Genomic DNA, 14,003 nt, shown 5'->3' with positions numbered 1-14,003 from the left:
AACACAGCTTTCTTTCCCAATTCACCGAGCAGACCAACCCAAAACAGGTTTGTGTGGACAGAATAGTTAAAATGACGGTAGCTAAAACTGTAAAACCTGCTGGAGGGCTGTAATTTGTATTCTTGATGTGTAATTTAGCCGCAGCAATACTGTAAGTGCTTCCGTTCAACTTACTAGTTACACCTCGTCACAGCATTTGTGCTCTGCAGCATTGCGGTCTGGCTAAACCCTTCAAACCTCTGTCTCAGCATGCGCAGACACGCAGACATTTCTCCACTGGGTGTCAACAGTGCAAGGCAAAACCAACCAAGACTATGGATGGATCCTAATTTCTTGCTTGACTGAGCAGCTTTGGCTTTTCATAAGATGTCTCCGTTTGCACCCCCCCCGCCCCCCGCCCCCCGCCCCCCAATCCCCGCCACTCCCGATCCACAACTACTGCAAATTTCAGCTACAACACCTTTCCAGCTGCTCATGATACTGATTTAGCTTTAAATAACACTGCAGTAACTTTGATTACGTGGCTAAGATCTCCAGTCTGCTTCCATAGAAACAGAATGTAAGCTGACGCCGGCCTTTGTGTTTGTGGAGAGAAATAGACATTAAAAAAAAAAAGATTGTTTAATCACTCTGCTGTTCTCTTTCTCCTGTGTCCAAATAAATAAAGAAATTCCACTCAGTAAATCAACAAAACAAATCAAAAATACAATAACTGGGTGTTATGTTGCAGGGATTTTGTCATCATGCTATCATAATGTTATTTTATTCTTTCATGTTTTTGTTGGCAGTCATTTTGCCTATGCATCAACACAACGCAATCAATTCAATCAGGTTCGCTGCTTGCTGTGCATGCCGGGCAATGAATCGATTTGAGCCAGGCAGACATTTTTGTTGTCAAACAGTGTGCGGCTCACTTGAGAGGAGCTACATTCATGGTTTCTTTGTCAAAGCACGTCCGCACACATTTCTGCGGGCCGTCCCTGAGGCATGTGCGTACGCCACAGAGGGCCGGCCCCGAGAGAAGCCGTCGCTACACTGGCAGATGGTTTAACCGGGGCCTCCAGCCAAGTTCCCCACAATTAGCCCTCAGTGTAATTATGGTCTCATTTGCATTCCTTTTTATAGGCACTTGTTGGGTTTTGACAGGGCCGACCTACAAACACAGCAAACAGTAAAATAAGAATAATTACATTGTTTTTTTTAATTGTCGTCATAATATGTAAAATTGGCGACACGGTGGCACAGTGGTTTGCAGCGCTGCCGCCTCACAGCAAGAAGGTCGCGGGTTCAGCTTGCATGTTCTCCCTGTGTCTGCGTAGGTTCTCTCCGGGTTCTCCAGCTTCCTCCCACAGTCCAAAAACATGCATGTGAAGTTGTCTGTAGGTGTGTGTGTGTGAATAGTTGTTTGTTCCTATGTGGTGCTTTTTGCAGGAGGCCATTCAACAGGGGGTTTAATTTTGAGCTTTTTAAAGTTAAAGAATCGTTTGAAGCTGCTCCGCTGAAGTCCTGGATGATAATCTGATATTAGGTTAAATATGGGATTTTTGTTTTGTTAGCAGCGCATTAGCGCGTGAAGAATGCAGTAGTACGCCGATGCCTTGAGCTCCTGTAGCCTCTGAAGCACACACTTGTGTGACCACGGTGAGCACTGAGGAAGGCAGAGCATTGTGGGTGGGGTGGGGTCATCACATTTGTCAGCATATTGCAGCCCTTCTGTGGTTTGATACAAAGACAGATAAGGAAAACAGGAAGTTGCATATTATAGTTGGCCCTGGATTAAATGTTGCCTCGTGGGAAATAAGATGTAAAATAAATAAAAGGAACAGCCAATCCCCCAGCGGAGCCTGATGTTTTTACAGCACAGCTGCTGAAGTCTGCAGCCATGTTGCAGTTATGCAATCTGTGTCCCTGCCTCTCCCCCATGACGTACAGCTGTTTGAATGTGTAATTAAGTCAGACGTTTTAAATGTTTTCTTCCCATTAGAGGTACAATTTGTAAGTACAAAGTTGGTTTAAATTGGTCACCTTTGTATAGGCACAAATCTTTTCGAACAGATCAACGATATGGCCTTTTTGTGTAAAAGCAGACCTACACACAGTCAGCTGCAGACTTTCTACAAATCTAGTTGGCTTTTGACGTATGTCAATGCATTTTCCTTGTAAACGTACCACACACACTGGCTGTACTTTGAGACCTGCAGGCAGGTTTACTTTTGCAAAGAAAAAAAAAAAAGTCACACCTTGGGTTGTTTGGACCTGTCACAACAAACTGGGACGATCCTCCCATTAGCTCACGGCATTCTCAATGCCGTTCAGCTGGGAGGCATGGAAAAGAAAAAAAAAAAGGGCCAGATCAAGAACAGGAATTTTTTTAAGAGATTTAAAAATTAATAAACAAGCTTCAATATGCTTGCTGGTAAGAAAGTCAAGCACTGGTGCCAAGTACAGTGGAAACACACTACTCATGCTGGAAGTGGCAGCAGCTGAACACATTTTTGAACCACTTCACCTTTTGTAGTACTATGCCTCCCTTTGTCAAACTGTCAGCTTTTCAGAATACAAACTGCCAAGGCTTCAGCAAGAAGCCGACAAGAATCGAAACCAACGTTGCGCAAATACACTGCCAAGACACATTCTGGGTTGATTACTTTTTTTTTATTTTGCACAGTTAACAAGCGTGTGCATTACAGATTTTACAAAACTGTTCAGACATCCACAAGTGGCCAGAGTTGGGCTTCTGCTGACGAAAAGTGTTTGTCCCCCCCCTCCATGACACGCCTGCTCAGCGACGCCACCCAGGTGATATGGGAAGAGGGGACCGGAGACCAATGGCAGCCCATATTCTCATTGAACAGACAGCGCAATGTCTTATGGCAGGGGAGGGGGGGGTCGTAAAGCCATTGTTTGTTTTTGTCAATTAGTGCGTCAACTTTGAATACATGTTGGGAAAATTCAAAGGCTTGTGGAATATACAGAGGGGTGGGCTGTCAAGATTATGCAGTCTTCTCCTGTTCGATAGCTGGAAATGACAAGATTTTGTTAAAATGTTGATCATAAACAAAAGTTTAACATTCTGATTATAATATTTAAGACGTACTTTCGACTGTCGGAAGTGTGTTTTTCTCTTGAGTTTCTGTCTTCTTCAGTTTGGTCTTGTCGAAGGTCTCAACTTCCTTGACGTCAGGTTTGTCACCCATTTCTGCAGAAGCGCTATAAGCCGGAGAGAAAAATCATGCGTCAATCAATGCAATTCAGCCCCCCCCCCCCCCTCCCTCCACTTGTTCAGTTTTGTTTTGAACACCGACACCTGTCCATGTCCAAGAGCAGCCTAAAGCCACATCAGGATTACGTTTTTTTTTTTTTTTTTTTTTTTTACAGCGTTTTAATACTTTCCTAATTATCCGCAAGTAATCCTAAAAGAGAAAAGATATTGGTAAATGCGCCTGCGCCTGACTGAACAGATTATGAGCATGGGCAGCCGAGAGACCACCGCCCTCTTGAGCAATCTTGAGGGGACAACTCGAACTGCACTTCCGCTTAACAATGAGGAAGAAGTAGAGTGGGGGAAGGGAAAAAAAAGTGCAGTGGCGCATGAGATTTTTTTTTTTACAAGATGCTGTAAAGTTTAAAAACATGTGGGCACAACACGTTCAGCCGTTTGCGCATACTGCGCAGCTACGCATCGCGCACAGTTCGAGGTTAGACAAAGAATGCACTTCTGCAACACTTTTCCGTTTACTCATCCCGAAAATCAGACGAGAACAACGTGGAGGAGAAAAAAAACAAAAAAACAAAACCCATCCGCAACGACAAAGTGAAAACAAACGGTATTATCTGAGCATCTCTGCGCAGAAAGCGGGGTTTTTAAACACTTACCAAGCGTTTGCTGTGGCTGGAGATCTGAATGAAGCTCTGAGTCTGACGCAGCAGGAGCACACTGACGAACCTGGCGGCAATCGCGCCGTAAATACAGCACGCTATGCAAATAAGGCGGAAGGCGACGCCCACTGCATCTTCTTCCTGCTTCCGTATCCAAGGAAAAAATACGGAGAGCGAGAGACTGAAAACACGCCGTTATTTTATTCAGGACTGCGAGTGATGAGTGCAATAGAGGTATACTCTATTGCACTCATGGAGCTCAGCTCATTAGATACAAATTGGTGTCGTACTTTCTTCTACACATGCTCGTTTGAACGAACTGGGTGAGATGGAAACACCTGCAGCTCATTAGGTATTAGCTCGACTGCCTCCTCCACCAGAAGTCCTGTGTGTGTGTGTGTGTGTGTGTGTGTGTGTGTGTGTGTGTGTGTGTGTGTGTGTGTGTGTGTGTGTGTTGTTTAAAGGTAATACATGATCAATTTTGGCATATCTGCAATTTAGTCACTCGTGTTTTAATCAGCATAAGCAGGCTAGAGGAATTGTTTGAAGCTGACCCAGTGGCGACACCATGAGGGCAAACACATTAACGACTCTGTCAGAGTACATTCTAACAACAATAATAATAATAATAATAATGATAATAATAATAATAATAATAATAATAATAATATAGGATTATAATGCATTTTAACAATGCACCATTTTGAGTGTTTGAAAGAGTTTGAAATGAGGCAAAATGAGTGAAAACAATTCATTTTTAATTAGCTTTCTATTTTTTTTTCCAGTTGTTCATCATTATACAAAATCAGAAAATTACGCGCCATTATAAAATACAGACAGTCGCTAAAGAAAGTCAAATGCACAGAAGGTTCAAACCAGCAACAGCAGAGGGACATGATGTTTCAAAGCCAAACAATATCCAGATGAAGGAATAGAATTTAATAGAATGGTGGCATATATTATATAGATATATTTATGTTATTGTGTTAAAAAGACAGATACCAGGCAACAGACAGAAATATTTGAGTGACCAAAAATGATTAATATATTAGTAAAATCTTCAAAAATGGACAGAAATAAAGATTTTTATCAAAATGATCTCTTATTCAGACAGAAATATTAATTATATTAATACATTATTTTTTGACGGTTTCATAAAACAATTGGTTTTCCTGTAAAAACAGCCTCCACAGTCTTGACAGCTCTGTATTTCACAACAAACTTTACTTCAGTTGTTGGGAAAGTACTTTAAGTAGGTCTTGTTGTACAACACCTGATTGTCTACCCTCACCACATTCTTCAGGTTCTGCCAAAACCAGGGCTGCGCGGCGGCTGTTCGCGGCCATTCCAGGACACTTCTCCCACACAGCCTCCTGCGAAGGCGCAGGAAGTGAGAGTGCTGCAGCACAGGCTCCAACAGCAGCACAACTATCACATCCACATTCTCGTCAAGGAGCCTCTGGTGGGCCAAGTACATGGCCAGCTTGAAAACGCCCGTCTTGACGTAGCCCTCTGTCAGGACAAAGAGGGTCTTGCGACTGTAGCGGATGCTCTGCGTGAGGTTGTCCACCAGCGGGGCACCTGGCATCCAGTCCCTCTCTTCCAGACACAGAGGGAGGTACAGCTCCCCTTCCTCCTCGTCTTCCAGTTTTGCTCGCAGGTTAGTCATCACCCACTCGGAAACCTGCGGGTCTTTGGTGTCATAGGTCACAAACACATCATATGCACTGTCTGTGGAGTTCACGGAGCGGTACCCATTCAATTTTGCTCTCATATAGTGAAGGATGTAAGAGGCATCCCAGTAAAACAAGTGGGAAACTATTGTCAGAAACGTGAAAAGTATAATGAATGAACTTGTGAGGATGTAGGCAAGGAAGGCCTGACTGTTGTTAACACATTCGTTAATGTCGAAGTTGACCACAGCTTTGCCCTTCTGGTTTGCCGGTTCACCACATTTCACATCCGTGGCCAGCCGAGGGATTTTCATGCCGCTGGCTTCAATCCAGACAATGAAATCTAAAAAGTCACAGGTGCACTGGAAGGGATTGTTTTGCAAGTATAAGGTTTTGATGGTATTCTGTGGTGTGGATTGAAAGGTGGATTGATTGATGGTGGTCAGTTTGTTGAAGCTCAGGCTAAGAACCTTGAGGCTTTTTGCAGCCTTGAGAAAACCTCCGTCCAGCTGAGAAATCTGATTGTGACTTAGATCAAGAAAAGTCAAACTGTAGCTGCTGTTAATGAGTTCCATGCCTGTGACATTAGTCAAAAAATTGAAACTGAGGTCTAAAATGTTAAGCTGAGCAAAGTTTTCCAGCTTGCGCCATTCAAAATCAGTCAGCAGGTTGTTACTAAGGTATAGTGTGGTTAGGTTCTTGGGCAAATACTTGTAAACATTCAGTGGAATCTTGGAAATGTTGTTGCAGGAAATATCCAGTGTTGTCAAGTTAGAGAGATTAGAAAAAAGCTTTTCAAAAATATGTTTCCTATTCCAAAGAGTTCCAAGAAAATTGTTTTTAAACCAAAGTTCTGCTAGTGAACTGCTGTTCATCTCTGTGGTAGTTAACTGGGAAATTGAGTTAAAACTCATATTCAGCACTCTGAGAACTGGCAAGTTTTTAAGAAAATTTAAATTGTGCGTTACGCCGTATGCCAGGAAGTAGTGAGAATTGCGACTCAGGTCTAACACTTCCAGATTCTGCAATTCTTGGAAGGCAAAGTCGTAGGCTAGATCAATTTTATTGTATGAAAGATCCAGGTACTTCAGTGAGTGCAGGGACGAAAACTCAGTTCCGTTGAGTGCAGATGAAAAGCCATTGCCTGAGAGGTTGAGGCATGCAATATTTCCATAACCTTCAAACAGATTTGGAGTTATGAAGAAAATATTGTTTGAGCTCAGGCTTAACGTTTTTCCAGAATCAAAGCACTCCTGGTTGATCTGGTTGAACATTACCTCATAAGAATAGTCAGGTGGAGAGGAAAGCCTGGGTGGTGAAAAAGACAAACGCTCTGGAAACTGATTGTATCCGTTGTTTGTATGGGGCAAATTGTTCGGTGGAATGGGAGACAGTCTGTTTTCTGCCAGGTATATCATATTCAGTTGGGGCATATTTTTGAAAATGCTGGAATCTGAGAGAAGGATGAAATTAGTACCCAGGTTCAGTGTAGACAGATTTCGTAGTGGGTACAGTGGTCTGAGTGTGTCCGGCCCAATAGTCTGAAATACCAAACCCTCCATATGCAAAGTTCTAAGTGACACAAGATGTGAGAAATCGTCTGAAAGGTTTATCATTTTAGGGTAGTACTGGAGAGCAAAGTTAAACGAGAGATCAATTCTCTCCAACTTTCTCAGGTTCTTTAGACCAAGACCGTCATTAGTAATTGGTGTCAGCAAAAAGTTAAACGCCATAAACAGGTCCGTTAGGTTGCCCAGGTTCTCAAACCAGGAGGGTTCAATATTGCTCAGTGAGTTTCCTCCCAAGTTCAGCAGTTGAAGCTGCTTCAGATTTCTAAAAGCTTGAGGATGGATTTCAAGGTTAGTGTTTTTACAAGGGACGCAAGGATAAGGGGCATTTCGACATCTTGGACAGTTCCCTTGTATTTTTAGTGACTTTAAATTTGGTAGCCCATGGAAGTCATCTTCGTGTATGTACTCTATTTTGTTAGGACCAAGCTTCAGTGAGTGCAGCGATCGGGGTAATCCCTTGGGAACGTGCGATAAATTGTTAAAGGACAAGTCCAGGGACTGTAGTTTGGTCATATGTGCAAAAATGCCTTCCGTTATGTTCACAGACTTTCCACAAGGATGCCAAGAGTAGCAATTTTTGTGTAGCCACAAGCTTGTCACGTTGGTTAACTTAGCATAGTTACCATTTGTCAAAATGGTAACTTTGTTGTTACTTAGTCCAAGGATTTCTATACTCCGAGGAAGATTGCCGGGAACTACACTGAGACGATTGCCTGTCAGTCTCAAATCAATCAGTTTTGTCAAATTCTTGAAAGTGCAGGAACCAATGGTCAGTCCTTTGTTTTTGTGTGCCCAGCTGAGATTGAGTTTAGTCAAATTCAGCAGTTTGGAAAACGAATTCTCTGTTATATTCCTAATTTCATTTTCAGAGAGGTCAAGTTCAGTTGCATTTTCCGCTATTCCGGGAGGCACGTTCAGTAGGTTGCGACCTGCACAGTCAAACAGTGCACGTGAGGAATTGGGAAAGGAGAAGTCACAGGGGAATTGTGGTAGCATCCATTCAGGCTTGGCCACTGCTGACTGGATCCCCTGGCTCCAACACAGACAGAAAAACAGCATCCAACATGTGACGGCCTGTAGACGAAGAATAAAGGGTTGCATATATGTATATAAACCTATAGATTGATTTTGAAACATGCTAAATTAAAAAATAAGTCAGTCAATCAAACTTCAGCTGAAATAAATTGCCTGCATATCACTATAGACATACAGGTAGTAGCACTGCTGTCCACCAGATGGCAGTACTCTGCAAATTAAGACTATATCATCTAGCTATCTATCTATCTATCTATCTATCTATCTATCTATCTATCTATCATTGTATGCCTTGTCTCTCAGCACCTCCTGCCTGTGTTTAAAGGAATAATCTTTTAACTGTGATTTTCTTTTTAATTCTATTTTTAATTTTACACAAAGCAGAATGTAAGACAAGATTTAAATCCCCCTTCACAGGCGGAATGCTGCTCAGCAACTACTGTATAACAAAAAAATTACATGCCATTTCTTTTCTATTTTTTTGCACAGCCGCTTTAATGATCTGAACGATGAAAAAAAATCACAGTTTTGCACAGATAAAAGTAGTACATAATTGTCAATGCATTCAATCATTCATTGTAAGGGTGAACTGTGTGTTCATAGTTTACACCTAAGCATTTTTATTGTGTTATAAAATACATGGTTATGGCAAACCTGGTAAGCAGGAACTGATATTTCCACAAATACTCTTGCTTTATTTCAACTAGATTAGAGACAGTAAGCGAGTCATTTATATAATAAAGGCAAACCGGTTTAAATATAGAAAAACTCACCATTGTACATATGTTGCAATTCGTAAAAGGAGTCCCAGCCAGTCGGCAGCGCTCTGGCACTTATATGTTGTTGCAGTTGGTAGAATACACCAAATAAAGGCTCAACTGTGCCGGAACTGTGACAGATGAAGTCAAGACGAATGACAATGTTCTTGACCTGCAGCGCTCCCCATCTTTTGACAAAACAAAATGAAACCCACCTTGCAAGCAAAGTACATTATAACAGCCATGAAGTTATAGTTCCCACAAAATGTTTTGCACTGCTCATGAAATGAAGAAGTGTGTTGGTTTCACTTCCCCATTTTTACACACGACTGCCATTTTATTGGAAACCTCCACAAAAAAGAAAATGATACTTGTCAGTCCACATGGTACTTTGTGTGTGCCAGCTTCTTTTTTTATTTGCAGAAATACATTCAGAGCCGCCTGGTAGAAAGGGGGCTAATAGGCATGACGGATTTTTTTTTAAACTTTTTTTACAGCATTTCTTTGAAGAGGTTGTTGTATTGCTTATGGCTCTCTGTGGCCAGCACGCTCCGCAGGCTGAACCAGAAGTACGGCTGCGCCTGAGGGTTGGTCGGCCACTCTAACACAGAGCGTTTGTAGAGCTTTTTCCTCAGACTCAGGTACTTTGAGTTGCAAGACACTTTCTCGAGGAAAATGAGCACAATGACGTCGTTTTTCTCATCCATAAGCCTTTGGTGGGCCATGTAGAAAGCCGTTTTGAAGTTGCCGCTCTTGATGTACCTGTTGGTGAGGATGAACACTGTCCTCTTGCTTTTGTGGATGCTCTGGGAGAGGTTGTCGATCAACGGACACCCCGGTATCCAGTCGCGCTCCTCCAGACAAAGCGTCAGGCAACGGTCTTCTCGCTCCTCCAGGTGAGCGCACATCTCCTTCAGCACCCACTCTGACACCGCAGAGTCGTCCTTGTCGTACATGACGAAGGCATCGTAGATGGAGCCCTGGGAGCGCAGGCGGCCGTAGCCTTTGAGCTTGGCCCTGCAGAAGTGGTAAATGTACCAGACATCCCACAGGAAGAGGTGGCTGGAGATGGACAGGGTAATGAAGGTGATGATTAGGGAAGTCATGAGGGTGTAGAGTATGATTGACAGGTAGCTGTGCTGGCAGGCCAAAAGGTCCACTGAAATGACAGGACGACCCCTCTGTGCCCCCGGCGAGGCGCATGTGACATCAGTGGCCAACCGGGGAATGGTCACTGTGGTCTGGTTGAGCCACATGATGAACCAAACGGCGCTGCAACTGCACAGGAACCTGTTTTTGTCCAGCAGCAGCATATCCATCTTGCGTACCACATCATCTGGAAAGCTGGATTTCTCGATGTGCTGAATGCGATTATAGCTGAGATCCAGGTATTTCAAGTTGAAGGCGTCCGTGAGGAAATCTGGCGTCAGTTTCAGGATCTGGTTCTTGTGTAAAATGAGCTTGCTGAGAGACCGGGAACAGTTGGACAGCTCGCGTGGAACAGTTGTGATGCTGTTCCCGCTGAGATCCAGGATGCGGATAGAAAGCAGCAGTTGCAGTTTACCCCAGGCAAAGGATTTCAGTTTGTTGTTTTTGATGTACAGCTCTGACAGTTTGTCCGGCAGGCCGCTGAACACTTGCTGCGGGATGAAGTTTAGGTTGTTGTGAGAGATGTCCAGGTGGGTCAGATTGTGCAATTTCCTGAAGTAATTGACGTATCTGGTGTCGCCGTCCCTCCACAGCAGATCCAAGCGGTTGTCCCTGAACTCTAGCCTCTGCAGGGATTCACTCTCCAGCTCTGTGTTGGTGGAGGTGGAGATCTTGTTGTGGTTCATCATCAGCACGCTCAGCTTTTTCAAGTTCTTTGTGAAATTCAGCATGTGTGTTAGGCCCTCGGATTCAAAGTAATGATTGTTGTTGCTGATGTCCAGGATGACCAGGTTTGTCAGCTCTTGAAACGCTGTGGAATAGAGGAGATCCAGTCGGTTGGAGGAAAAGTCCAGGTACTGCAAATTGGTCAGATAGGTGAACTCTGAGCCATTTAGACTTTGGCTCATTGCATTTCCAGACAGATTGAGACACTTAAGCTCTTTGAGATTTAAAAATCTGGAATGCAGGAAGAAAATGTTGTTTCTGCTCACGTCTATGGTTTTTCCAAACTGACTGCATTCCCTGGTTACAAAGGACCTAATGACTCCCAATTCTTTATCTTTGTACTTACAGCTACGTGCATACTCGTCATATCTGAAATAATGAATTTCTCTCACTTCCTCCTTTTGGTACTCATCAGCAGCTGTCATAGGAGACCCAGCAAAGGGCTCCTCTGCAGAGAAACCGACAGAGTCCTGGCTATCAGAGGGTGACGATATCTTGTTATTTGACAGGTTGATTATTTTAAAGCTCTTTAACTCCATGAGGATGCTGAGATTCATCATTTTTATGAAGTTCGTTCCCAGATCTAGAACCTCCAGGTTGCTGAGAGGCTTTAAGGGATCGATGCTCTCGAGTTTTAGCTGCTGAAAGACAAAGCCCTGTAGTCTGAGAATTCTGAGGGACTTGAGACAGGAGAAACTGGGGCTCAGCCTCAGAATTTGAGGGTATCTCTGCAGCTCATAGTTAAAGGAGAGGTCCAGCTCTTCCAGTCTCCCCAGGAAATGTGGGAAGGCCGTGACTCCAATCTCCTGTGCCAAGAAGTTGGATGAGAGGTCGAGCACTCTGAGCTCTGTTGTGTTGAAAAACCAGTCAGGTGGCACTGTCGTCAGCGAGTTACTGCGCATGCGGAGTGTCGTCAGCTTCGACAGCATTTTGAAAGCTGTCTTGCTGATTCTGAGCGGCGCATTGTTAGGGCACGGCCTGCAAGGGAAGGGGGCATTGTAGCAGCGTGGACAGTTTCCACTAATATCCAGAATCTCCAGGTTTGTTAGGTTCTTGAAATCCTCGTCAGTCACCTCTTGGAAGTTATTGTTGTAGAGGTACAGCTCCTTCAGGCTTGTGGGTAAGTGATGTGGAATAAAGGACAAGTTGTTGGACTTCAGACTCAGAAGCGTTAAATTGTGGAGCTCCAAAAATGCGGCATCCTCTATGTCATAGGAATAGTTACATGGGTTGCGATAGTAGCAGTTCTGGCCCAGGTAAAGTGTCTGAATGTTTCTGATCTCAGACATGTTTGCTTTGGAAATTCTATAGATATGATTTACCTCCAAACTTAGCAGCATCAGATTTGGCGGCAGGCCTTTGGGAATGCTGTCGAGCTGGTTGCCATCCAAATAGAGCGCCTGCAGGTTTCTGAGTGCAGCGAAGGTCCCTTCCTCCACGGTCACACTGTGCGTGCACATGCGGTCCTTGGGGCCGATTTTAATGGGCACGCAGTTGCACCTCATGTCAATCTCAGTCAGGTTGTCCAGATCTTGGAAAGAGGTGGAGTTTAATCGAGGAATGTGGTTTATGGTGAGGGTCAAGTTGGTGGCATCCCGGGGTATTCCACGGGGGACTTCCGAGAGGCTTCTCTCGGTGCAGTCCACCTTCACCACGCTCCCGTTATCGATGACATCACACGGCAGAGTCTTGGGGTACGAAGTGCTCGCTGTCAGCATGGAGAGACAACACCAGAGACCCAGCAATGTCACGCACGCCTGCACAGAAATACATGGCAAAGTGGGTGTTTTGACTCTTTCCTGTCACCAAATATAAAGGAGCACATGTTAATAATTCCACATTAGAATATTAGGCATTTAATGCACTCCCAAGACATTATACTTACTTTCAAACCACTTGCCGTAGACCAAGTGTTCTGTTTTCAACTCATCTCTTTTCCCTCTTTTTTTAGTCACCCTGCTCTTTCCCTGATAATAGAATGCAGCGAAAATGTAACAAACACTCACCAGGTGGATGATCATTGTTTTCGTCAAACAGCAAAGGAGAGCTCTTGTGTTGTTCAGTTGTCAAGCTGAATCAAGCACTGAGAGAAATCTGGAGCTACATAGATGTCAAGATGAAACTAGCAGGTGTCCGGGTTTGTCCGTTGGGAATATAATTAGCCAGCATCACTTCTGCATTGTCGCAAAACACACACAGAAATGCGCGCGCGCGCGCGCGCACACACACACATACACCCCTACCGTAAGTCTTGATCCTTTCATTAGGTGAGTGCATGAAAGCATTCACATGTGTGTGAAAGAACGCAGACTCCACATGAACAGGTTTGCCACCAAGTGGAAAGATCTCTTTCATTTCTGATTGGCTTGCAGAGAAAAATGAAATGTCCTTCAGGCAACAGAACTTGGACTGACTTTAAAGTTTAAAAGGTGAATCCCGGGTTTCCTTGTCTGCTCCCATGATGTGTGTGAATTTTGTCCTTACATTTGATATATTAGTATCAGTTTGTCAGTTATTAACTGTCTTCTGTGCTGATTATTTTACAATTATTATTTCTAGTCATTTTAAACAGGGCCTGTCTAAAACCCTTCTCTTTATTGATTGATCTAAACGGCTCAGAGAAACGATTGTATAAAAAGTAAACTAGTAGCTGCAAGGAGTAGATTCAGTAAATAAACAAAGGTGACTGACCTCCAAGTTCATGTAACGTGTCGCACATTGTGCCACATCAATATACAGGTTTGAATTTGCTCTCCTGAATTATTGGAGAATTTCCCATGTCATCAGAGAGATGGGATTCAATGAGTTGGTAGCAGTGCCCATCATAGCCCAGGGGTAAAATGGGTTCAGATTTTAGTTGCTAAATTGCTAAATGTAAATTTGAAACGTTTACATTTTGTTCTATAATTTTTCAGAGCTTTTGTACCTGTGACCTTGCCACTCTTAAAATGTTGGGGGATGGGGGTCATAATATTTCTTATTGCGAGTTTATGCTGTGTGAAAATTGGCCATCATCATCATCATCATCATCATCATCATCATCATCATCATCATCATCATTAGCGCAACAGAATTGCCAAAAAGCAGACACAAGAAAACGGTGAAATCATAAGTTATTTAATGTAGTTTTAAAACTTCAAATCAGTCATCAGACAACTTCTCCTTTTTGCAAGTTTAGCAGCAGACCTGAAGAAAGAAAACAACAAACAAAC

General features: G+C 43.4%; 2 protein-coding genes across 2 annotated transcripts; both read right to left on the bottom strand.

Annotated features, from left to right (window-relative positions):
* Positions 1–2,640: 2,640 nt before the first annotated feature.
* tlr8a (toll-like receptor 8a) lies at positions 2,641–9,149 on the bottom strand. The gene is made up of 5 exons (XM_076040315.1): positions 8,932–9,149; positions 5,111–8,197; positions 3,877–3,977; positions 3,098–3,210; positions 2,641–3,019 (listed from the first exon to the last, which is right to left on the bottom strand). The coding sequence occupies exons 1-5, from the start codon at positions 8,932–8,934 to the stop codon at positions 2,994–2,996; spliced, it is 3,330 nt and encodes a 1,109-aa protein (XP_075896430.1). The 5' UTR covers positions 8,935–9,149; the 3' UTR covers positions 2,641–2,993.
* A 135-nt stretch (positions 9,150–9,284) lies between these two features.
* Positions 9,285–12,988, bottom strand: LOC142897785 (toll-like receptor 7). Its single transcript, XM_076040363.1, has 2 exons — positions 12,798–12,988; positions 9,285–12,548 (listed from the first exon to the last, which is right to left on the bottom strand). The coding sequence occupies exons 1-2, from the start codon at positions 12,810–12,812 to the stop codon at positions 9,408–9,410; spliced, it is 3,156 nt and encodes a 1,051-aa protein (XP_075896478.1). The 5' UTR covers positions 12,813–12,988; the 3' UTR covers positions 9,285–9,407.
* Between the last annotated feature and the right edge of the window lie 1,015 nt (positions 12,989–14,003).

This window comes from Nelusetta ayraudi, unplaced genomic scaffold, assembly GCF_046127955.1.
Source record: "Nelusetta ayraudi isolate G7.1 ecotype Tasmania unplaced genomic scaffold, CSIRO-AGI_Nayr_v1 ptg000060l, whole genome shotgun sequence".
Taxonomy (NCBI): domain Eukaryota; kingdom Metazoa; phylum Chordata; class Actinopteri; order Tetraodontiformes; family Monacanthidae; genus Nelusetta; species Nelusetta ayraudi.
This window is presented reverse-complemented; position numbering and strand designations above follow the sequence as displayed.

Excerpts from the sequence above, each read along its gene's own strand:
- tlr8a (XM_076040315.1), bottom strand. Across the intron at positions 3,978-5,110 it reads TAAAGTACTTTCCCAACAAC|CGTGCTGTATTTACGGCGCG; the intron begins TGAAGTAAAGTT and ends TTATTTGCATAG. Across the intron at positions 3,211-3,876 it reads CCAGCCACAGCAAACGCTTG|CGCTTCTGCAGAAATGGGTG; the intron begins GTAAGTGTTTAA and ends TCCGGCTTATAG.